This window comes from Phodopus roborovskii, unplaced genomic scaffold (genome assembly GCF_943737965.1).
Source record: "Phodopus roborovskii unplaced genomic scaffold, PHOROB, whole genome shotgun sequence".
In the NCBI taxonomy this organism is placed as follows: Eukaryota; Metazoa; Chordata; class Mammalia; order Rodentia; family Cricetidae; genus Phodopus; species Phodopus roborovskii.
The window spans coordinates 648,318-672,920 of NW_026126448.1; the positions used below are offsets into that span (position 1 = coordinate 648,318).

The 24,603-nt window shown below is 41.6% G+C and overlaps 2 protein-coding genes across 5 annotated transcripts in view; one reads left to right on the forward strand and one right to left on the reverse strand.

Annotated features, from left to right (window-relative positions):
* Positions 1 to 1,171: 1,171 nt before the first annotated feature.
* Positions 1,172 to 21,237, reverse strand: Lrrc42 (leucine rich repeat containing 42). The gene is made up of 8 exons (XM_051188372.1): positions 21,094 to 21,237; positions 15,502 to 15,986; positions 9,115 to 9,246; positions 8,089 to 8,207; positions 6,767 to 6,855; positions 6,232 to 6,345; positions 3,369 to 3,453; positions 1,172 to 1,649 (listed from the first exon to the last, which is right to left on the reverse strand). Exons 2-8 carry the CDS (start codon positions 15,969 to 15,971, stop codon positions 1,396 to 1,398), a joined length of 1,263 nt encoding a protein of 420 aa, XP_051044329.1. The 5' UTR covers positions 15,972 to 15,986; positions 21,094 to 21,237; the 3' UTR covers positions 1,172 to 1,395.
* The window catches only part of Ift25 (intraflagellar transport 25), a 31,914-nt gene continuing 28,381 nt past the window's right edge, over positions 21,071 to 24,603 (forward strand). Inside the window, exons 1-2 of one of the 4 annotated variants that reach the window (XM_051188377.1) lie at positions 21,671 to 21,762; positions 24,279 to 24,360. In XM_051188377.1, the coding sequence (XP_051044334.1) occupies positions 24,340 to 24,360 (21 nt within the window). In that variant the 5' untranslated portion in view covers positions 21,671 to 21,762; positions 24,279 to 24,339. Of the gene's footprint in view, positions 21,204 to 21,655; positions 21,763 to 24,278; positions 24,361 to 24,603 lie in introns of those variants that run through there. The other 3 variants (XM_051188373.1, XM_051188376.1, XM_051188374.1) reach the window with 3 other exon arrangements.

Genomic DNA, 24,603 nt, shown 5'->3' on the forward strand with positions numbered 1-24,603 from the left:
CTGAAGCTTCTGGGATAAAGTCTTTGCTATCTAATGTCCAGTGTTCATACAGCCAGGGTTAGAGCCTCGATAGTCAGAACTGTCTACAAACAAGCAGTATCATCTGGGTGCTTGCTAGAAATGCCAATCTTTCCTTTAATGTAGCCAAGTCTAGCCTTGAATTCCTAATCTTCCTGCCTCTACCTCCAAATTTTGATGATAGGTATATGCTGTGCTCAACTAGAAATTCTGACTCTTATGCTTACTCCATACCTGCTCAAGATGACATTTCTTTCTTTCTTTTGTTTTTGGAGACAGGAATTTTCTTCATAGCCTTAGCTGTACTGGCACTTGCTCTGTAACCCAGGCTGGCCTTGAACTCAGAGATTCACCCGCCTCTGCTTCCTGAGTGCTGGGATTAAAGGAATATGACACCACCTCCACCAAGTTGCTGCTTGCTAAGTTGCCTCAACTGCCCAGTCCTCACAAGGGTACCTGGTTTTTAACAAGAACTCCCAAGTGCCAGGTGTGGTAGCACACACTCAAACTCTGGCTAATTTGCCAGCCACCTGCCTTTGTAAACAAAAATGTATTGGCAGACAGCCTTATTTATTTATTTATTTTTAAGATTTATTTATTATTATAGTGTTCTACCTGCACACCAGAAGAGAGCACCAGATCTCATTACAGATGGTTGTGAGCCATTATGTGGTTTCTGGGAATTGAACTCAGGATCCCTGGAAGACCAGCTAGTGTTCTTAACCTCTGAGCCATCTTTCCAGGCCCCTTTTCCATTAAGTCTTAAGATGCAAAAGCTTCTTTCTGCCTGTTACTTCTAAGGCTGTTGTGAGTCACTCCGGTCTTAATGAATATCCCCCAATGGCTGGAATTTCAATAAATACTAACTACTGTTGAGAGGCAACATAACAGAATGGGCTTTGCAGCCAACTAGAAAGGAGTATAAACTCTAACTTTCACTTGTCAGCTCTGTGACATTAAACATGGCACTTAACTCGAGGTTCAATGTTCTTGGCTCTACATTTCAGTCAATTTCATCTAAGTCAGCAGCAGCTTCATTCCCATCTATGTTCTGTCAGCTGTGCTAAACTGTAGCAGGCACAAATCATGCCAACCTTGTTAGTTCACATGGTGCTACTTCCTGTGGTTCCAATTTGTACTCCACAAGCAGAGCTCAACGAGAGCAAAAGAGTTTATTTGAAAAAATTACTATGTATTGAAAATATACATTAGAAATTATTACATACGTCCATGGCATCCCCCTCCCCCACCACAAAAGTAGAAATATCTGCTTGCTATGCTAATACCATAAGTAAATCCAAACCAAAAGAAAATCACCAGCAGTCTCTCCTCCTCACGTGCTGAGAGATGAGGCGAAAGGTTGACTGTATGTGTCAGTCAGTAGGAATTCAGCAAGTCCCAGTCTTCCACGGCTAGACACACACACTTCTGCTTGGCTGACTGTGGCGCGCTCTGCTCCTGCTCTGACTGCTCGAAAGCTCTCTTCTTGCTCTTCTTTGACTCTTGGCTCAACACTGGCTCATGGCAGTCTGGAGCCTTCTCTCTATAGAACTGGAGTTTTCCAGAAGAGTTCATGTGGGTGTCTGCCAGAGGACATTTCCTTGAGGCTTCCGAGAGAGCTCGTTTCTGATCTGTAAGAGTATCAAGGTATCAAGGGGCTGGTGAGCCAGGGCCTGCCGAAGTCTGAGAGATTGCCTAGGACTAAGAGAAGGTCCTGGGGTGGTCTGGGATGAGTGCTGGGCAGCAGAGATCGTGGATACATTGCCACGACAGAGGGAGAGAAGGTGCTTACTAGGTTTAAGTGAGTCTAACTAATAACCCAACAATCAATTTTCTCAACTTCCTATGACACAGAAATAAATAATAACATATATAAAATATAAAGCACACCCTCAAATTTCCCAAGTTCTTGGCTTCCTATTTCCTGTCAAAACATGGACCTGACTGCTTTCCGAGGAACATGATCTGCCCCTACAGTGACTTTTATGTCCTAGGATTCTTTTGTTTTGAGGCAGGGTTCCTCTTTGTAACAGTCCTGGCTGTCCTGGAACTCACTCTGTTTGAGACCAGGCTGGCCTCGAACTCAATCAAGAGATTCACCTGACTCTGCATCTTCATATGCTGGGATTAAAGGTATGCACCACAATGCTTAGCTGTCCTTGAATTCTTATTTTGTCACCTTTATTGTTTCCTTCAGTTTATCTTGTTTAAAATTACAAAATAAACACAACAATTCACCGTTTTAACCTTTCTCCAGATTTTCTTTTTTCAGAGCTGGATGGACTCAGGGCCTTAAACATGCTAGGCAAGCATTCTACAACCAGCTGCAGCCCTTGCTTTCCAGGACACTTTATTACGCATTACTGTATGTTTGTGGATATGACATGAGTGTACACACACATGTGCCACAGTGCATGTACAGAGGTCAGGGGACAACATTTGGGAATTAGTGTCCCCTTTCATCATGAGATCTGGGATGAGTCTCAGGCTGCCAGGTTTGCATGGCAAACACTTTTACCCACTGAGCCATCTTAGCAACCCACAACTCTTTATCTTGTAAACTAAAAGTCTGTAATTATTACACACTGATTTCCTACTCTCTCCCTCCAACCACTACTCTTTTTCAATGAACCCAATGCTCTGGGAAGCTCACAAAAGAACAATCATAATACAGTATTTGTCCTTTCATGACTGCCTTATCTCACTGTCAAAATGTTCTTACCTTAAAAAAAATCATTTTTAATTGTTATGTGTATAAATATGTGCACACGAATGCAGGTGTCTGAGGAGACCAGATATGTTGGGTTCACCAGAGCTGGAGTTTCAGGCAGTTATGAGCCACCTGACATGGCTGCTAAGAACCAAATTCAGATCCTCTGTAAGCACAGTATGCACTCTTAAGCACTGGGCCATCTCCCTAGCCCAAAATGTCTTTACTTTTCAAGACTGAATCACACTCCCTTGTATATAAATACTGCATTCTGTTTACCCTTGTCTGTTGAAAGGCACTTGGGTTTCACTTCTCTTTTTGCTCTGGTATTTGAGATCGAATCCAGGGCCTTGCCCATGCTAGGCAATCCTTATACACTGAACTACATCCCTAGTTGTTTCCACCTGTTGGTGACAATCTATGTTCTGTTTTCTGTTGTGCCACTACAAGTCTTCTTTGGGATGAGACAGATACAAATAATAAAAAGCAACCTTTCTAATGGCAGTGCTTAGGGAATAGTCTGTCTTAGTGTTCATAAATAAGACAATATTTTACAATTAATTTTCCCACAGAGAGTAGACGGGCTGTTTTAAGAGTGTAAAACCAAAGAGTAAAAACTTCAAAACAAAGAATTTCTCACAGAAGTACTGAGCTGCCTTTCGAGACTCTGCATCTTTCCGTTGCCGAACAGCTTCCAAGCTCACTCGCTCCCACTGCAGTACGATCTAAAAGGAATTTGGAAAGATTTGAACCCAAACAAAAACTTGCCTTTTTAATCTCAAACTTTTCTCCTTCCCCCTTGGTCTCTTCCCTTTTTTCTTTTTCTTTCTTTCTTTCTTTTTTTTTTTTTAAATGTAATTTTTTAAACCAGGGAAGCAAGCACTATACCCTGCCCACTCCTGCCCAGTTCCATTCTTGTTCTAAGCTGGAAATCAACTGCATGAATTGTACATCTTTAAACTAAAATCTAAAATCTTGGTTATAGTACTCTTCACCTATCCCCAGACCCTTATGCCTTGAAACCAATCTGTAATATTGCATCTCTCCTATGCGTGTAGAATGCTCACATTTCTATAGTCTCATAGCACTTCAATTTCTATTTTTAACTGTCACAAATGTAATTTTATTTATTAATTACTGCTAATTTTTTAGAAATTTGACTGAATATAAACCAAACATGAATGACAGAATGAAAATTAAATGATCATTTCAAGATATCTTGAGTAACAAGGACTTTGCATTTAATATCTCTTATTAATACAACAATCATAATGAGCATAAATGAAGAAAAACACTTGCAGGATACAGAGCATTTCAAGCAGTAAGAATACAGACCTAGCATAGTAGAGACACCTGTAGTTCCAGAATTGTGAATTTGAGCCCAGGCTATGACACACAGTGAGACTTAAGACATAACCAACCAAAACCATAAACCAGAAGAGCACATTTACTAGCCAGAGGACCCTTAGTTTAAGATTTAACTTCTGAGTTTGAACATGTTACATAGAGTTGAGTAATGGCATGTATTGCACAGGGCTGTTAAAAGGACTGCACTTGGAATATATTAGTTATGGACCCCTGATGATATTTCCTGGATACAGAAAATGGGTACTGACCTAAGGAAAAGTCAAGATGGACTAAATCAATTTGGTGATTTAGTAGGAAATACAGAAACAGACAGAAACAGAAGGATTAGCTGTGAATACAGAAAAAGAAATCAAGTTTGAACAAACTGACTCTGAGGTGTCAGGAAGAAACTTGTAGTTAATATTTGGAAATACATATAGTTTCTGAAAGATGTATCCTTTCATGATACCGAGAAACCTATGATCACCAGGGGTGTAGCAGTGTAAAAGACAAAAGAGAGGGGAATCAGCTAAGAGGAAAACCCTAAGGCAAGCATGCTTATATTAGAGTCATGTAAAGCCACAGAAGGTAAACACTGGACTACTTGTCAGCTTCAGAGACACTTACGCAAGGGGAGGCTAAAACCAGACTACAAGGAAAGGCAGCAAAGAGGCACAAGAACTAAGAACAAATAGAACACAGCTGCCCTGAGGTTTAAGCACTCACTGGAATAAGGATAACTGACATTTACACACGGAAAGAAATCACCACCAAAGGGTGACATGGGGGATGTGGTGGTGAGGAAGCAAGGGAAATATAATATGACACAGGAAGCTGAACGTCCTATTCGGGAATAGGACTGAAAGAAAAAATAAACAGAGAAGGGCTTACCACTGAAATAAACTGACATAATTGTTTCCTTTAGAAAGGAGGGAAATAGAGTAGGGTTGGAGAAGTGGAGGAATTTGGAGGCAGAAAAGGAAGTGGGCTCTTGTTAGACAGCCTCCCTCTTCAGGGATGGGCCAGGCTGGAGTTCCTGCATAGGATTAACAGGAGGACAGGAAATACACTCAGAAACCCTGGAGGTCCCAGGTGATGGCAGGAAGCTACGCTGGCCCAATTAACTTACTTTGAAGTCACACTATTAAGTGTTTTACTTGGTCTTTACCAAACCCAAAGAGAAATCCTAGTTTTTGTTATTGGGTTTATGAGGCAGATTCTCAAATCTCAGTCTGCTCTACCACCCATGCTTTTCCCACCATGTCACTTGCTACCAACCTACAGGAGGTCTTGGCAAGAGCATTCCACGTGTGCAAGTGCTCTAGATGCACCTAGGATGCAACCCAGGATCCACTCTGGCAATTACTGCATTATGCCCAGTCTGGAGCTGGCTCCAAGTCCTTCTGAAACAATTGACAAAGGTCTCCCTTCTTATCTACAGGGAGATGATGATATACTCAGGTGGCTGGACAGGTTCACCATCATGCCTTCTGGCTCAGAGCCAGGGAGGGACTCAGGACAGTCTTCCATGCTTCCACAGGGAACAACAGTTAAGTATTGAAGGGGAAAGGTGCCCCACACAGGTGAGCTGCTATCCACCTAGTGGTACTTTCTGACTTTCTATTCAAGGCTGGACTTTACCAATCTGGAGAAGGGCAATATGAAGTCAAGAGAGTTAAAGTCCAGTTCATTCACTGGCAAATGTCAAGAGAGAGAAAGACCAAGAGATTACTCAGAAGGCTGTGAAAAAGAAATAAGCACCAAAAAAAAAAAAAAAAAAAAAAAAAAAAAAATAGGGAACATCTAGATTTGAACCCTTGACAGTGTGAGCCAGTTAACTCTCTTAAGCACAGCACATTGCTAAAAGAGCAATTAGATCAGATTTTCTTCTTCTTTTGCGTAGCAAGCCATAATTTACTCATTTGCCGAATCATTTGTAGACTAAGATAGCATCCTAGGCACGACGTCCAGTCTATCCACCATAGCAGAGACGTACTGAGATCTGACATCCAGTACTAACTCCTTAAGTAGATGGTCACCATTGCTGACTGAATGAAGACTACAACTGAGCCAAGAGCATCAAAGGAATTAATGTTTATTCAATTTTTAGGTACCTAGAATAAAAATGAAATGCTGTAGTGAAAAGCCTGGAGTACCTGGTCAGCCCAGCCCTCTGTTTTGCAGTTACTATGATCAAATTCCTTCAAAGGCACTTTGGAGTGAACAAGGCCTATGTGTGTCTGGAGCTTGTCCTTGACGGCTTTGATGTCCTAGTAAGGGAGAAACACAGCGACAAATTACTTGCTTTGAGTAGCAAAGAGCACCATAAATCAGGGGTGGTGATACACACCTGTAATCCCAACACCAGGCAGACTGAGGCAGGAAGATCACCAATTCCAGATCAGCCTGGGCTACCCAACAAGACCAAAACACCAAAACCAGCTGAGCATGGTGACACATGCCTGTGATCCCAGTATTCAATAAGCTAAGGATTGTCATGAGTTTGAGGCCAGCTTAGGCTACATGGGAAATTCAAGTCCAGGAAAGCCTACATAGTAACACTATATCTCAAAAAAATCAAAACAAAACAAGACCATGAAAAACACTAGCTTTTCCTAAACACCAATTAATAGAAGCAAAGTAACAAACATAAAATCTGTGAAAATGAAAGAAACCAACCAAGAGCCTTACCTTTAGCCCTGTTCCAGAGATATCTAAGCAGTTCAGTTTTCTAAAAGAAAATAGGTATCCAATTCCAGCATCTGTGATCTCAGGGTTACCTAGATATCAAAAATAAGGAAACATCCTGTCATAACTGCTGGTAAAACACCCACAGTAGACTCAAGAAAACAAACACCCAGACAAACAATAAGCTATAAAGTACTGAGTAGGTGAACTCCGCAGAGCTAATCCAACATACGGGTCTTATTTTCTCTGCTTATAACATGAAGCAGCCACATTAGATCCTTCACAGCTCCAACTGCCTAGGACTTAGATGAGCAGAATATGTGATGCAGCAGTTTTCCCAAATAACTCCATTTGGAGCTGCGTGAAACTAATGAAATGGTTTATAGGCTCTATTCATCACCATCTCACCTCTACAGTAAAGGTGCATGTTTAGTTTGAAAAGACTTCCAAGGTACTTATAACAAAGGGACTATCATTTCTCTTACCATCTTGTTTTTCCAGAGCTTTTCTACACATTACCTCCTCACATCAGAGTTCTGCTTTAGCCACTTCCTCTATGAATGCTAAGCACAGTGCCAGCTATACAGCAGATGCTCAAAAATATTTATTGAATGCATCCCTGGGATGTACAGAGGTCAAAACCAAGACTCAGAGAAATCAAGTGGCTTGTCCAAGGGTACAAAACTGTCTTCTGCAGTTTCCATTCTCTGGGAATCAACCCACCTTGCCACAAAAACACAGATGTGTTACTTAGACTCTCAAACTGCTCACTTCCTACCACTTGAGTCAATGGATCTGGCCAATCTTTTTTCTTTTCTTTTCTTTTTTTTTTTGAGACTGGGTTTCTCTGTATAACCGCCCTGGCCATCCTGGAACTCATTCTATAGATCAAGCTGGCCTTGAACTCAAAGATCCACCCACCTCTGCCTCCCAAGTGATGAGATCAAAGACGTGTGCCACTACCACCCAGCAGTTCTGGTTAATCTTAAATTACCACAGGAGTGGATTTATTCAGCTTCTTATTAGATAAATACTGATGAAAAGAAACTAGATGACAGACACCATGACCAGAGAGGAGATGTCCTTATGTATGCTCTTATCATAACAGGAGGGACCAGCTGGCATGGGAAATCCGAAAAGCCTATTCCTCCCTGTAGGAAGTAGTAGAAAGATGCTGAAGGTACTGGGCCCAGGAGTCAAGAGCCACTGGTTTCAGTCCTGTCTGTCACTAGACTGTTACGGCTCCTAGAAGGCCTTTTATCCTCTCAAATGAGAGGGAGGATGACCCTAAAGTCATTTTCAGACAATAATACCCCATAACTTACAAGATAAGTCTAACAGTGTTAGGTTCTCAAGGCCTCTTTTCATCACTCTTACTGGTGCAGTCATTTTCCGAATGCCGGCATCAGATAAGCAATTATCCTTCAAGTGGAGCTGAGTTACACTAGAGAAACAAAGTCCATAAAAAGTATCACTTAAACACTGTTTGAGAACATGCTTTGAAACATTTCACTTAAAAACATAAAATAACAACATCTCTAAATATTATAAAAGTCCACCCAAATCCTGCTAAGCTGCTGTTTTCAACTATGCTTTCCTGCTGCTGTCCTTGAACTCTTGTACAAATTTTAAAATATACATTTATTTTATGTGTTTAGTGTTTTGCCTACCTACATGTCTATGCACCTTGTGGTACCTGGTACCTGTGGAAGCTAGAAGAAGGCATAGAATCCCCTGAAACTGGAATTATAGATGGTTGTGAACCAGCATGTGGATGCCAGGAATTGAACCCAGTTGTTCTCCAAGAGCAGCAAGTGCTCTTACACACTGAGCTGTCATTCCAGTCCCAAGTTTTTGTAAATTTGTAATACATGTATTTAAAATTTGTGAGCGAAGAGTGGGAGGGATGCATATGCCATGGTAAAAGTGTGGTGGTCAGAGGACAACTTGTGGGAGTTGGTTCTCTGCCTAGCACCTGGGTTCCAGGGACTGAACTTAGGTCATCAGGTTTGGTGACAAGTGACTATACCAAATGAGCCAGATTTCCAGCCCCAATATTTTATCTCTTGCTATAATAAACTAGGAATGGCAAATAAGAAACAACATTTTTTAATTCCGATGGTTTCAATAAAGGTTAAATAAAGGTTATTTAGAAAAAAAGAACAAATCAATCATCTTTCCAAAGAGTTATTCAATCTATATTACTATGCCAAGTAAACAGAGGTTGAAAATATTTTAGAAAAACAATTAGTAAATAAACACAGAAAACTAAGAGGCAATCCTTAAGATGATCCCACTGGATCATCCTTTTAAAAATAAAACAATTATTTAAAGTGACAATAAGCTGGTACCTAGACAGAGCCTCATTGGTGAGATGTTCTAGAAGTTCATGCTCATCTCCAAGCTTGCAACAGGAAAGATCCAGTCGGGTGAGCTCCCGGAAAGACTTGATCTCTTCAAGTTTTTCTGCAATCACCAAATACCTGTGCAGTGTGAAGAACTATCAATAGCTTGTCTTTACCTTTTAGAACTTTCAATTTGTGACCTTGTGGTACAGTCAACATGCCATCATCCCAGAGTACCATGTAATAAGCCCACATCACTGATGACTGTATCACATGAATTAGACTAATTAATAAACACCTCAGAAGTCTGTACATAATGGTGGAATAAACATTCTAAATAAACAGAAGTGCATGAGCAAATGCAAGTCACAAGAAAAAATATCCAGTTTGTAGTTAGACAGCCCTCAGTGGTTGTGCTGGGATTTTACCTGGGAATTTCCAAACTCTTTAGTGTACTCAAAACTTTAATTACTCTCTCTCTCTCTGAGGAAGGGCCCCACTCTAGTCTAGGCTGGTTTTGAACTTGTAAGTCTCTTACCTCAATTATAGACATGAGCCCAAGCTTTAATCTGCATATACTCAAAACTACTTCAAAAGCTATCTAGCAGATCACATCTTATCTTCTTACTGAAACTCAAGCTTGAGCACCTGTCCACACCACACCTGTCCACACTACAGGAGCTCTGTTACCCTAACTATCAGCAAGTATGCAGCAGCAAGATTCTCATTTAGATGCTTACTAAGACAAACTATGATTACGAGTGACTTAATGGCACTGAAGCACCTTGCCCAACGATTATCAGGAAGCATCAGGGAGGCCTCTAGAGAGGAAGATCAAAATGGCATCCCACAGCCTGGCTGGGCTCTGCCCTGCCTTCTAGTTGTTCATCTATTTCTAATGAGGTCATCAGGGGGAAAAAAAAATGAAAGAGATTAGGTGGGACAGAAACAGGAGAGAATAAGTTCCTAGGTACCAGAGAAGCTTGACAGTGGCAAGAGCATCTACTCATCTACTTTCCCCTTGGAGGTCTGAAGAAGAGTATGCTAGGGTTAGTGAGAGAGCACAACTTACTTAGCTGCTGCTTAACTGGCAAAAACAGGATGGATACTCAGAAGGGAATAGTGAGGTCAACATCTCTCCTTCCTATAAGCAACTGAAGTTGTTGGTACTCAAATTGGCCTACTACATAGATGGCCCAAGGTACTGGAACCCTCCTTAAACTGACAAGTTTCAATTGCCTAGAGACAGACAGCTCAGCTGGGGACACAAGTAACCATTACTTACTCAGACAACTGTGGTTACACAATGATTAAAGCTGTTTCTACCTTCCAATCACAGTACTGAAGTCTGTTAAGGAGGACTTAGGGGGTTAAAGCCAAATAGAAAAAGGAAAACACACATCCTTTGATCAATTACCAAAAAAGATCTTTAGTAATTCTTAAATAAGGGTGAAAGACATAACACTGTGTAATGTGATTAAGAAATAGTATGGGTCCAAGTGGTGGTGGCACACAACTTTAATCCCAGCACTTGGGAGTTCAAGATCAGCCTGGTCTACAACAGCTAGTTCCAGGATAGCCTCCAAGGCCACAGTGAAACCCTGTCTCAAGAAACAAAAACAAAACAAAACAAAACACAACAAAAAATTATGGAACTTAAGGATAAGGACCAACATTCTAGGCATAGACAATACTAAATGCTAATCTAGAACATAAGGCTCCAGATTCTTGCTGACAGCTAGTATTCCAAACAATTTTCAAAGGCCTAAACAGTAGAGAAACAACAGAACACACATATTCTAGGGTCAAACAGACTTGAGTTTGAATTCTTTTTACTATATTGGGGGTGGGAGGAGGCAGAGAAAGAGACACACAGAGGTCCCGGGTGGTGAGAGAATGGCAGGAGTTGGGTGGCTTTTTCCTTCCATGTTTATGTGGACTGCAGGAGTCAAACTCGGGTTGACAGGCTTGCATCAGGAGGTAAGGGCCTTTCTTTATCCACTGAGCCTTCCTGCTGGACTCAGCTTTAATTACTTGCTCCATCACTTAACCCTTCTGAGCTTCAATTTTTCCAGCTATAAAACTGTATCTTCCCATTCTTTCTTTCCTGAATTATTAAGAAAAGCAAACATTTAAGAAGTATATGGCTGTCTATGGACCACTTTTTAAGTAATGGTGATTATTACTATTTGATTAACACAGGGTGATATTTTAAGGAAAAATATACTTGCTCTCTGTGACCACCACTAGGATTAAAACATGAGGGAGGAGTTTGTCTAGCTGGAGCCCAGCTATAAAGACACTGGTTTCTCCTTTTGGCAGGCAGCTTATGGGCTTGACCCCAAGACCACAAACAAGTGTCTCACCTGCCTGATTCTCTTAAGTCCTTCCCCCTGGCCTGACCCCTTCCTTTTGAGTCAGTACATCCTCTGCCACTACAGCTCTGGGTTGCAAACACATCTCCACAAACACATCTCCACAGCTCCTACTCTCTAATATTCTTCTGGGTAGTCAAAAGAGAGAGTTTAGGTTACAACTGAAAACTCACCCTTACCTTAATAAAAATGCAAACTTTGGAATTACTTTAATAAAATACAATCCATAAGATTATGTTGAAAATGTTCCCTACATTTTATCATAAATACATGATCATAAGGGGAGAGATTAAGGAACTACAGAAAGTATAAAGAAAAATAAAACCAACTGCAATATTTCCATATAGATGTTGGAAGGTTCTTTTGACAATATACAAAAATATTTTTAAAACAAAATTTAGGGTTAAAACGAAAAATTAAGTCATCCCAAATTACCTTGAATTCAATCACCAGTACCACATAAAAAAATTAATGTTCTTAAAAAAAATGGGGGTTAGCCAGGTGTAGTAGATTATGCCTTTAATCTAAGACTCGGGAAAAGACAGGTGGATTTCTAGGATTTTGAGGCCAGCCTGCTCTACAATGTGACTTCCAGGATAGCCAGGTGAGTTATACAGAAACCCTGTCTCAAAAGAAAAAAAAAAAAAAAAAAAAAAATGGATCTGACCAGTAAGATGGCCACTTGCCATTCAGATCTCAGAACTGAAGTAAAATTCCAAAGATCTACATAAAGGTGGAAAGAAATAACTAATTCCACAAAGTTGTTCTTAAAAAGTCTATTTACAGCTAAGCATAGTGATGCATATCTTTAATCCTAGCACTCGGGAGGCAGAGGTAGATGGATCTCTGAGTTCAGGACCAGCGTGGTCTCCAAAGTAAGTTCTAGGACAGCCAGTGCTACAGAGAAACCCTGTCTTGAAAAACCAAAATAATAAAAAACCCATTTGCCTAAGAAAACATTTTTTTTTTTTTTAAATTGTAGAACAAGGGTTTTTGCTATATACTCTGTTTGGCCTTGTACTAGCTCTATAGCTTGCCTTAAATTCATTGTAATCTTCCTGCTTCAGTCTCCTGGGTGCTGGGGATTATAGGTATGAGTCATTTTGCCTAGATTCATTTTTCTCATTTATCATATTTTGAACATTTACCACACCATTTAAATTATCATAGAATATTACCTTAACTTCAGTATCTGACTGTATCATAATCTAACAAATTCTCTAGCTTTCAGCTTCTCACTGCTACAAATAGTGCTGCAAAGAATATTGTTATCATATTCAATAGATTTTTTAAAAAATTGTTCGTTTTTCATTTGTGAGATAGGACCTCATTCTGTGGCCCAGGTTTGTCCTGGAATTCTCTATATAGACTAGGCTGACCTGGACCTCAGATCTGTCTGCCTCTGCCTCCTGAGTGCTGAGATTAAAGGTGTGGACCACCACATCCAGATTAAAAGTTATTTTTAAGACAAGACCTCACTATGTAGCTCAGGCTGGCCAGAAACTTCTGGGCCTTCTGCTTCAGCCTCCACCTTCTTGGAGCTTAAATTTCCCCTGTAAGATAGATGCTACTTTAGGGTAATCATCACCCTTGTTGAAACAGTCTTAATAAGTAGAATTATGGGCTGAGCATGGTGGTATATCCCTGTGCTCTCAGAGGAGGAGGAGCTGGATTAGCCATTACATTGAGGTACAAGCATAGCTTCACAGTGAGACCTCGACTCAAAACACCAAAGCAAACATAATGTGAACCATGGGTTGAACAAATTGTGTGGCTGTTTTTAGGGCTCTCAATACATACTTCCAAACTACTTTCCAGAAATGTTACACTTATATATTATTTTGGTTCTGGGGCTGTTACATTATTTATATGCTCATCAAATGTGAATTAAAGGGATGTTTCACAATCTAACTAATCATATTACAGAAAAATAGGAACAAACAGCATTTTCAAAAACCATGGGAAATTTTAGGCTGTTAAAGGTAACTGGGGAAAGTAGGGAAATAGAATACCAGTTATAGAGCATACACTCTCAAGTGAATAAAACTATGTATTTGAATATTATTGCTGTGGTGGTATTGTAAACTTTCTAATTTTAGCTTTAGATATTCCCAAATTCTATTTTTCACCCTTCTAATTTCCTACAATAAACATAAATAACTTGGAATAAAAGCAAAGAAGTGAAGCAGAGCAAGGTGGCTTACGTCTATAATAGCACCCAGGAGGCTGAAGCAGGAGACTGGCAGTGTAAGGTCAACGAAGCTAGTACAAAAGCCTACCAAGGAAGGAAGGAATGGGGTGGGGTCGGGATAAAATGTGGAATAAATTGACTTTGTCATTTAGCAAGATAAGTGTTTTCCTTTCACTGGCAGCCACCCCATGTCCTTCCACAACTGAGGCCACAGCACAGAGCTGTCAGGAAATGCCTGCTTCATGCAAGTCCAAGGCTCTGCTCTGCGTGTCGTTAGGTCTTGTCTTTTTAAAGTAATGTATGTGACCTGACCTGGGGCAAAATCATTAACTCCATGAGCCAATTAAATGAAGACTAGTTATGTTCTTCTCTATGTTTTGAGTTTTATCTTATATTTTCTGTTACTGCCTTCTCTTTTCTATTGTATAATTTTGTTTGGCCTCATTTTATAAGTCATATTTATTATTCATTTTCAGGGTAAACTGGTGGGCTGGGAAAATGTGTCTAAGACCAAACACTTAACTAGCATACATAAGGTCTGGGTTGGATCTTTACAACCACACACACAAAAAAATTAACCAATAGCAAACTACTTTTTAATCATAAAAAAGTTCAGATGTTACATTATAATACTAAGTCTACAATACTGATTACAAATGAGTTTCAAATTGTGAAGAATGAAAGGAACATAGGTATATGAAGCATTAATTATCTACATTTCTAGTTTGACAAACTAGAAAGCCACAAAACTATGTAAATGTTCAGAGTATCTTTGTAGTTTAAAAAAAAAAAAAAAAAAAAGCAGCCAATGGTTGGACTCACAGGAAATAGGAGAAGAGAGAGCTGCTACATTCTTCTGTGCTCATGTTTGAACTGTTTGCTAGGGTTATTCTTACCCTTAAAAGTAGTAGATGTTCTCAAAGTTTTTGTAAATGATAGTAGAATACACATTTTAAATAAACACATAAAAGTACACAAGCAAAAGCAAATCAGTCACAAAAGAAAAGTCTGCTTTGTGAGGAGACAGGCCTGGGTATTGGAAATTTAACTTTGAATTTCTAAACTTGAGGATGTTTGATATTTTAATCTCACATTTTTTTAGTTATTTTATAATCTAACACTCAATATCTAGTGTTCTTAAAACTGAAACAGGACCAAGAATTCTGAGCACTAATCTCAAAGGTATACCAGAGAAATTTGGCAGGTCATACCTTGTCTTTCCTGTGTCCTCTTATGACAAAAGCTGACTCCAAGGGAATATGATGGTATACACTTTTTACTTAAAAAGTTGAGGAGGAAGACAGTTTAAGCCCGAGAATGTTTTATTGTTTGTTGTTTTGTTTTCTGACAAAGGGTTTCTCTGTGTAGCCTGGCTGTCCTGGAACTCTCTCTGTAGACCAGGCTGGCCTTTAATCCACCTGCCCCTGCTTCTTGAGAGCTGGATTAAAGACATGCATCACCATTACCTGGCACACCCAACTGCTTTTTACCAGCCTGGGCAATATAGCAAGACCATATTTCAAATTGGGGGGGGGGGGAGAGAAGAGAAAAGAGAAGTTGGTTGCTAAATATTTTTATCTATTGAAATAGCTATGGCAGCCACCTAATCCTTACAGAACATTTTCAAAATAAGGCTAAGTGTTGTAGGAGATGAAGAAAGACAGCCAGTGATCCCCCCCCCCCAAAAGAAATGGCCCGTACTTTGAATGTTTAAGTTTGAAACTGAAAGTACTGTCTGATGGCAGAGTTTACGAACCCACTAAGCCCTGGGGCTTGACAGGATAAACTTATCCACTGAAGTACTCAAATATACTAATGGGTACCCACCTGTTTCTTAAGCACAGTGAGCAAAGCACCAGACTCCCATAGGCCTCTGTGAACTTCTGTAAAGCCCTGAGCCCTGCACCTGGCTCTGTAAATTTCTGTCTGGCTTCAGCAGCAGAAAATAGCTTTTCAGCAATCTGCTCAGGAAAGCCAATAAGGGAATCAATGTGATCAACATTGTCGGAGATGAAGCCCAACACCAGGCTGAAGAGGGATTTGGCAGAGTAGCGCAGGTTCCCCTCTCGGGTGTATGTGAAGATGAAGTGATCAGTCTTCTCTTTCTGTGCAGTGTCTTCCCTGTTCATGCACAGCTCCACAGAAAAGCCTTTGGGAAAGAGTCTGAAAGGCCGTGGCTTCTGCAGGCTGTTTTTAACACCATCCAGAGCCAGATTGACCATGTGTAATTGCCCATTTTCACGAACGTAGACAGGCCCTGGATCCACGTGGGTTTCTGAGTTGAGGTAGCAAGCCATTTGCCTTGATTTCAACTGTAAAAGGCACATGAAAGCAAATCCAATTAAAATGTTATCTGCAACATGAACTTGACCTTGCTATGCCCATACCTTTATGATCCTCCACTATGGGGAAAGCAAAACTCACCAGTTGCTGAGAACTTTGTCACTATAAGGCACCTACTGTTTCCATCTGAAGAGCCTCTTTTGCTTGCACTTTTCTCAATGATTTAGTAATCTATTCATCTTTCAGAATTTTAACCTCAAATTTCACTTCTAAAACACACTCAGAAGTTACCAAAATGGCAGCAACAATTCTTTTAGAAGTTAACTCGCAGCAGCAGTTTATGTTAGCAGAGCAATAGGAACATGCTCAATGTCCAATACTGGAGTGTTAGTAAATAAAGTTTATACTCCATTTCATCGGGTATTATGAACCCAGTGAAACTTTGGAGTTTGGAGAAATAGAGGTAAGTAACTCCCTTGCTACTTTGGCACCTTCCACACATCTCTTTGTTGCACTTGGCTCACTGTTTTATTGATTTACTTCTGGGTATGTCTTTGCTGCTTTTGCACACAGAAAGACCACATTTAATTCATACAGACTCCGCAACAGGGCTCTGGCACATTACAGTCCCTGGGGAGAATGGAACTAGTTTAGTTCCATAAGCCTTAAGTAAACCACAAGCAACAAGTTGTTGAACTTGAATTTACAGATAAAGCTCCTCCACCCCCCAAAAAAGGCTAAATAGAGTTATTATAGTCCTCAAGAATGTCAGATCTGTTTAGGTTCTGTTAGAGCACTCTGAGGTAAGTAAAAAATAAAAAGCAGTTGGTGTTCCTTCAGTCATGTTGGTAACATTGTGCATCCAAGAAATTAATTGTAATAAATACTTGTTTTCTTGGACAAATAAGATTTCAATTTACATGAGAAACTGTTATATTAAATAAAGCAAAGGCAACACATTATTATTTCTCCAACAAGAAGAACATGAATTTTAATACAGTATAGGCCTGTCAATACTTCTAAAGGGCTCTGAAATTATCTCTCAAAGACTCTGGTTGACTTTTGGAGTGAACGAACTCAGCTTCTGTAGCAATGCCTACAGTGTGGCCCTGAAGCCACTTACAAGTGTCAGCAAACAATTAAGTGAATGACAAATATGCTGAGTCTCTGGAGATCAAACAATGATCCTGTTTGTGGGAATCACTGCTATCCATTTTTCTCCCAAGAATAATTATGTGTATAAAGTACAGCAGAAAAGAGGGCTCAGCCTAGCCCTGGAGTCTCTGCCTTTCTGGCTCATCCACTATGTCCTACTCTGTGGCCCTACCACCACTACACTGGTAAACTGGCCATTCACTTGACCCACTGAGATTGGCTTCGTTTACCGCTTTTGGTTGTTCTGCCTGACCTAGCTATTTCCTGCCCATCATTAACATTCAGCTCAAACATCACTCACCATTCTCCTGGAAAACTTTTTCAACCCCTGTAACCAGTCCATGTCTGTCTTGTTTTCCCAGAGCACCCAGTGTTTTTCTTTTTACACAACACTTAGCACTGGGTACTATGTTCACTTTTACTGTACCCAAACTGTGCGCTTTGAAGGAAAGGCACTTGGTTTATCTCTTACTGAGGCCTAACATGGTGCTTAGTACTGAGTAAGCACTCAACAGATATGTGCTGAACTGAGTGAGACCTCAAAGGGGCAGATTCAGTGCTCTGATATTGTTGCTAGGAGCCAGCTTCTCATCCAGGCAACAGCTGCAAGCTCCTCCCCCCACTTGTCAGCCCTTGTGCAGGTGGTAGAAAAGCAGAGCAGATGATGGGCTGTACTGCTACTGGTACTACCAAGGGAGAAGAACAAAACAAAACAACTAAAGTAAAAACCGGTTTTAAAAAAGTCTTGCAACAGTGCCAGCTCTAAGACTCCATACTCTTCTCTGGCCAGCACTCAGGGTCTGCTGCTGAAGAGATGCCACCTCCCACTGCCCCTTCAACCTCACAGACCTTAATCCTAAACAGGAGAAAAAGAAAATATATTTTGATCTTCAGAAGCTACTCTACCTAAGTATCAGAAAGTAGATACTAGGTATGGCCCTAAAAACAAATTCTTTGATACACAGACAAAAAATAAACAGAGAGTGGAGGAAAGAAAATATTTTATCATCACCACCATTTTAGTGTGGATTGGAACTTACTATATAGTCCACGCTGGCTTCAAACTCACATCAATCCTTCTACCACAGATTTCCAAGTGCTGGGATTACAGGCATAAGCCTCCATATTAGTCTAATGCTCTAACTGTAATGGCAGAAAAGCAAATCCTATGGAAGATTATGTATCTTGGTGGGCCAACACACCATAGTGCTGACAAACAGAAAGGGAGGAAAAAAGGGAGAAAAAGGCAAAAACTCAGGTTCTCCATACATGCACTGCTCTTACTCCTCATCTCTAACAGTCACTTTCCATAAACTCAGCAGTAAAATGGGACAAATGGATGACAAGGATTCATGAAAATTAGAAGCGCGCTTCCATCCAGCAGAGGGCACAAGTAGGTTGGGATCAGAGTTTGGAAGCTAATCCCTTACTCTGCCCCCAATCCTGCCAGCTTTACCTTCCAAGTATCATTTTCAAAAAAGGGGGTAGTTACAACAGTATCATATCTTTAGGCTAGTCATCAAATGTCATTCTCCTTTTAAATGATTAAAAAAAAAAAAAAAAGAAATTCAGTTTCTACATTCTACATCATTTGTCCAAGAGTAATCCAAGGTTTTGCTTTCTTCCGTTATAGCATTTGAAGAACTACCCTGAGTTTACAGATTCATGGTAACTTTTTTTTTTTTTTTTTAATCCTGCATTCTCCCAATAAGGCACTTCCTGAAGTTTGTGAGGTACTATAAAATGATCTAAGGATTAAATGAATGTCTGAACTTTCAACTTAAGAACCATAAAGGATAAAGCTTCTGTACTAGTTATTGCTTGTCCCTCACTATTGTTCATGGTGCTCTATTACAAAGTTGACCTCTTAAGAGACAGAGCTTTTTCTTGCTTGAGGGAGGTGCTCATTCAAACTAGAAAATTAAGATAATAGGCATCTGCAAGAATAATAATATTCAGTGTAGGCCTCTTGTAGCTCTAGTCAGATTAACAGAGTGACAGACAGGCTGGTGGGTCTTCCAGCCCACTACAGAGAAACAGCTTACAAGTCTGGTACAATAGCACATTACCTCAGTGAAGCTAAAGTTAGCACAAAGCATATCATTTCTTCAAATAAATGAAACAACCTTAAAATTTCAGTTCTTTATAGCTTCTTCAAATAAGAGACAAGATAAAATAACTAAACACGACAGTTTCTAAGCAAAGAGCATCATAATTATCCCAGTCTGGTTACTGAGGGGAGAGAAGGCAACAGGATAATAGTGCTTAAACTGTGAGCTGAGCCTGTGGCTAATTGAAGGAAAAAAAAAAAAAAAAAAAAAAAAAAAAAACAACAAAAAATATCAAAAAACACCCAACCTTAGTTGATAATTTAACAATCTCCTAAGAATAATAAATGGGCCGAAGTAATGATTGCTGTTAATCATACCAGATGTGATTGAAAGCTACCACATACCTACCAGCTGGCAAGCACTGTTGGGTACAACATAAAATGATGTCATGCAGTCACTGATCCTATGAGATCAGGATTGTCTCTTAATGGATGAAGAGGCTCAGAGAAATGAAGTAACTTACTTAAGGCTCACAACTGCTGAGTGACAGCCTGGATTCAATCACAGGGCTGTATTACTCCAAAGCACAACATCTTTCCACTTGCATGATGCAGTACCTCAAGAATAAAAATACAACACCCAGCCTTTAAAATGTTTTTAAAACACTCAAAATTAATCTCGCTGGCCATCTGATCTCTCTGGTACTCACACAGTGAGTGGCTCAAGCTGGGGGTTAAGAGGGTAGGGAATATATTAAAAGCCAAAACAGTGGTCATCTAAGGAAAGAGTGGGTGGAAACAGAACCAGGGCTGTCTTAAGGATGAGACAGGCAGGCAGGGCAGAAATCCGCCATATCCACACACCAGGAAAACATCTGTCAACCCATGACCTTCATCCCGAGACTACAGACACCTTTGGTTTATTTGAAAATGTAGTGGCTTTTAAAGACTTTTTCTTAACATAAAAATCCGAACAGGAAGAAGTTCTAAACTATCTCTAACCAACTAACAATCCACCTTCATTGTTCTGTGTCACCGCCATTATTCAATTTGCCACAACTTCTTTTTTTCCTGTAACTTGCACTTCCCTACCTGCTTTCTCCCCAAGCTGCAGAAACTCACCTCACATCCAGGCCCCTACTTTCCCCAAGAGCAAGCTAATCTCTCCCACATCTTGATTTATCGTCTTACCCACACTATAGCTTTTCATACAAAAAACAAAAAAATTCAATCCCCACCCCACCCCCATTGTAACCCTGACCATTCACCACTCCCCATCTTTTCTACCCATCTCCTCTCACACCTCAACTCTTCTATACCCCTCAAAATTCGGCCCCAGACCTCCAGACTCAATCCCATCTCCATCTGCCTCCCCGCGCCCTTTTCCAGCCCCCATCCTTCCCTCCCTCACCATTCTTCCCTTCACCATCAGGGTTGCTCTTAGCTCCCTAGTCTCTCCATCTCTTTCCCGGTTTTGCGTCCCCAACCTTCACAATCCCCTTTCTTCACGCCTCACTATCCCCAACTTCACAATCCAGTCTCAACTTGTTTCTTCCCTGCCCCCAAGCCCCACCCCTCCCCCTATTCCAACCCTAGCTCCTCTCCTCCGTGCACGCCTCAACCCCTTTTCTTTTACCCCTTCCCCAGCACCCCCACCCAAGCTTCTCCCCAAGTTCACCCAAGCTAAATCCGTTCCCTCTTCCGCTCAGAACCTTAATTCTCACCCGATCAGACTAACCCCACACACCACCGACCCCACCCTCAAGCCCACCTCAGACACCCCTACATCTTCATCCTCCCACCTCTGCCTCTGCCAGCTCCACCTCGTCCCCAGGGCCTTCCCCTCCCCCAGCCCCTCACACTCTGCCCGCCCCCGCCCCCACGCACTGCCCGAGGCTCGGCAAGCGGCCCGGCCCGCGGCCGCCACCTACCTGTGCCCCTGCCCGGGGCAGCGAGCGGCAGCACCTCACTGGTGGCTCCTTCCTCCACAGCGCGGCTGACCAGGAAGCGGCTCGGCACCTAGGCCACAAAGCCCGTGAGGGTGGGACACACACAGAGGGTGGCAAGAGGGAGGGGCTGGGGGCGACCTGGCGCCGCGGGACCGCGGGACCAGCGGGGCGGGGGAGGCCTCGGCTGGGTAGGCGCGCGTGCGCGGGGCCGGCATGAGGGGCGTGGCCTGGTCTGGAAGTGGGCGGGGCGGGGAGGGGCGGGGTCGAGAGTGGGGTGGGACCGTGGGGTCTGAGCGAGCTGGGTAGGAGCGGGAAGGGTGGGAGGGGCGGGGCTGGACGGTGCGCGTGCGTGACCGCACAGGGGCGTGTCCCCTGAGACTTCTGTGGGCCCCCGAGGCGTCGCGGAGCAGGGTAAGGCGCGCGAGCGAGCTGGCGTATCTGGGCGGGTCCAGTGCCGGGAGAGGGCGGGGCGGAGCTGCGCCGGGCGCGCGCCTGGGAACTCCGCTGGGGCCGGGGCGGGGCCGGGGCGAGGCGGGGCGGGGGCGGGGCGCGGGACACCAGGAGGGGATCGCGAGCCGAAGGTCCATTCGCGGAGCTACCCGAGGCCCAGGCGAGTGGGTCTACCCTGCGCGTTGGGCGGGCACCGGAGAGGTGGGAGTCTGGTGGCGGAGGGATGCGGGTGGGAAGGGAGCGGTTGTGAAGGGATACGCGGCAGGCGACCGCGGGAGGTGCGGCGACGTTGCTGCGAGAGGGCAGCCTGACGAGGGCCTGATCTCTCTCTCAGTCCTGGAGACCAAGCCCCCACCCCCACCCCAGAGCCTTGTAGTGACCTGAAATGATGCTTTGACCCCTCAAAAGGAAGAACAATTACAAATCACAGTTAATAACCCAAATGTAAGACATCATCATCTTCGTACAAAATCAAAACAGTTACAAATTATATTTGAAGTCGATGTGGGTGCATTTAGGCTATTTTAGATCACTTGGGTCTGGGGCTTGTGGAGGAGGTGGGAAGATTATGCCTGGGTCTCTACCATGGGAGACAGAGATGGCAGTTTTTAAAATTTACACAAGAGTTACCAGTGGATGGTATAGGAAAGGATTTGGGGCGTGCTGATGTAAGAGCACTCAGAGCCAAGGATGCTGGCCAACAAGAAAATCAACCCAGGACTTGACCCAGAGGTTTTCTGAAAGAAGTACCAGAACGGCCTCACTGTGTACACGGGTGAAGAAAACCAATGGCCTTGGAGAAGGATAAGGCACCCAGTGTCCTGATTGTAGAACACAGAAAGAATGGTACCCTAGAGCCTCCCACTTTGGTAGAGAGTTCCCTGATGGGATTCATGCTTGCTTAGGTCAATCATGTCCTCTCAAACCTGGCATCTTGGAGCTATGGAAACATGCCTGCTGAGTGGTTTCATGGGTTAACTTGGGGTTGGTTTGCCTCTTTCTGATTAATTGCAACAAAAACTTAACGAAAACCCAATCTCTGCCCTTTTCTTCCTTGTCTAATAGGATAGATACTGGTGGGTCTAGGAGGTATGAAATACATTATATATTAAAGTACTTATTTGCTCTTTCCATATACATCTTAATTCATTTAAGAATGAGATAAGAAAAGAACTGAACATTTGTAGAGCACACACAGTATCCCATTCATCTACTGTATACATCAATATGAGAACATTTTCCTAAATGATAACCCTTATTTTATTTAATTTTTAGAATAGTTCTCTGATAGCCCAGTATGGCCTTAAACTCACTTCCAATCCAGCAGCCTTCACCTTCCCAGTATATGTGACATCATTCCTTTTGAAATTCTTTTGAAAATGTGCTGATTCTCTCTTACCCTGTTTTGAGACATTCACATCACAAATACACGACAAATTTGTTCGTCATCCTTGGCAGAGGATGTGCATCTGGAAGGAGCACTGTAACTTTTTTTTTAATCTTTATTTAAATTTCTTATTACACTTGTTTGTGTGTGCTGGGGAGGGAGACATGCTCCTGAACTTTTTCTGTCAGTTTGGAAATGCATAATGTCCTTAAAAGGCTCTATCCTAGCACCAAACACAGTATTCTAGAGGTGATTCACACTAGTGGCACCCAGCTACTAGTTGTGTGTCTGTTATCAGCCTGACAAGAACCAGATTTCAGTTACAAATTGTATTAATCATTACTGGTATTGTGCCTTGGCACTTAGTACATGTGGGCCCCCTGTTGGATGGAATGTAATAATACCTCTTTAACCTTTTAAGTTGTGTTTTGTTGTTGGGGTGCTGGAGATCAAACCTGGGGCATCATGCTTGCCAGGCAGGCACTAGCTTAACTCTTTGTATAATCTAAATTAGCATTTTAAAATTTTACCTTTGGGACAGTGTTGTCTGGTGTTGATTTCCGTCATGGACCAAACCAGTTGAATTTTAATACATCTAGATCAAGGGTTTTAAAGGGCCAAATATTTTAGGCTTTATATTCTGTGACAGCTACTCAGTTCTGCCACTCAAAGGCAGCCATAGACAATAAGTAAATGGTGAGCATGACCTTGTACCAATGAAACTTTCTTCCAGCTTGTTCTCTATCTTCCCTCCTTTGAACCCAGGGTCATGAATGTACTGTGCACATACATGCTGTAGAGCTGAGCTCGCCCCATCCTTCCACCATTTCTTTTTGAGAGCCAGTACTATCTGACACCTCAGCTTTGTGTTATGTACAGAGTTGATAAGCATACTTCTTATACCCTTAATTAACAAAGATGTTATGTAAAATATCTTCACTTAATTCCACCGTAGGGGAGGGGCAGATAGGAGCTTACTCTGTAGCTGGGTTCAATTCCTAGCACTGTAAAAAAGAGATTTAAAATTTTAAAAATGTTAAATAGGATAATAAGATTTTGTTTTGCTAATAATTATTCTCTGAGTTTAGCTATTCAAAGAGTTATAAAACAGCTAAAAGTACTGTCATCCATCCTTTATTTCCCTGGTCCCAAGTTACCTTGAAAATATTTGTTAAAATGCTCAGAACAAACGTGTTCCTAATTGGTAGAAATTCCAAGAAATAAAAAGTAAGCTGCTTTGGTGCAACTTGGTAGTTAATGTTATTATTACCTTCAATTTTATCTGTGTCTGTATTTTCAATTCTTACTAAATTAAGAATTTTATTTGTAGGCCAGATGTGGTAAAACACCAGCTCTCGGGAAGCAGAGGCAGCAGGATCTGTTTTGAGTTCATGGTCAGCCTGATCTACAGAGTGAGTTCCAAAACAGCCAATGATACACAGAGAAACCTTCTCTTGAAAAAATTCAACAAATTTGTTTTTTGTTTGTAATTAACATCTATGTCCATCAACATATATGTAGGAATTCTCCATTTTTTTTCCTCTTTTAAATAAGGATTAACAATACTCATTCAATACCAGTTCTCTGGTATCAATAGTGTAAAGGTTGTGGAAAGATTGGTCAAGAAAAATGCACACAGATATATTAGAACATGG

Excerpts from the sequence above, each read along its gene's own strand:
- Lrrc42 (XM_051188372.1), bottom strand. The coding sequence starts at position 15,971 with ATGGCTTGCTACCTCAACTCAGAAACCCACGTGGATCCAGGGCCTGTC. Across the intron at positions 9,247-15,501 it reads TCACTGTGCTTAAGAAACAG|GTATTTGGTGATTGCAGAAA; the intron begins GTGGGTACCCAT and ends CACACTGCACAG. Across the intron at positions 6,346-6,766 it reads TCTCTGGAACAGGGCTAAAG|GACATCAAAGCCGTCAAGGA; the intron begins GTAAGGCTCTTG and ends CTCCCTTACTAG.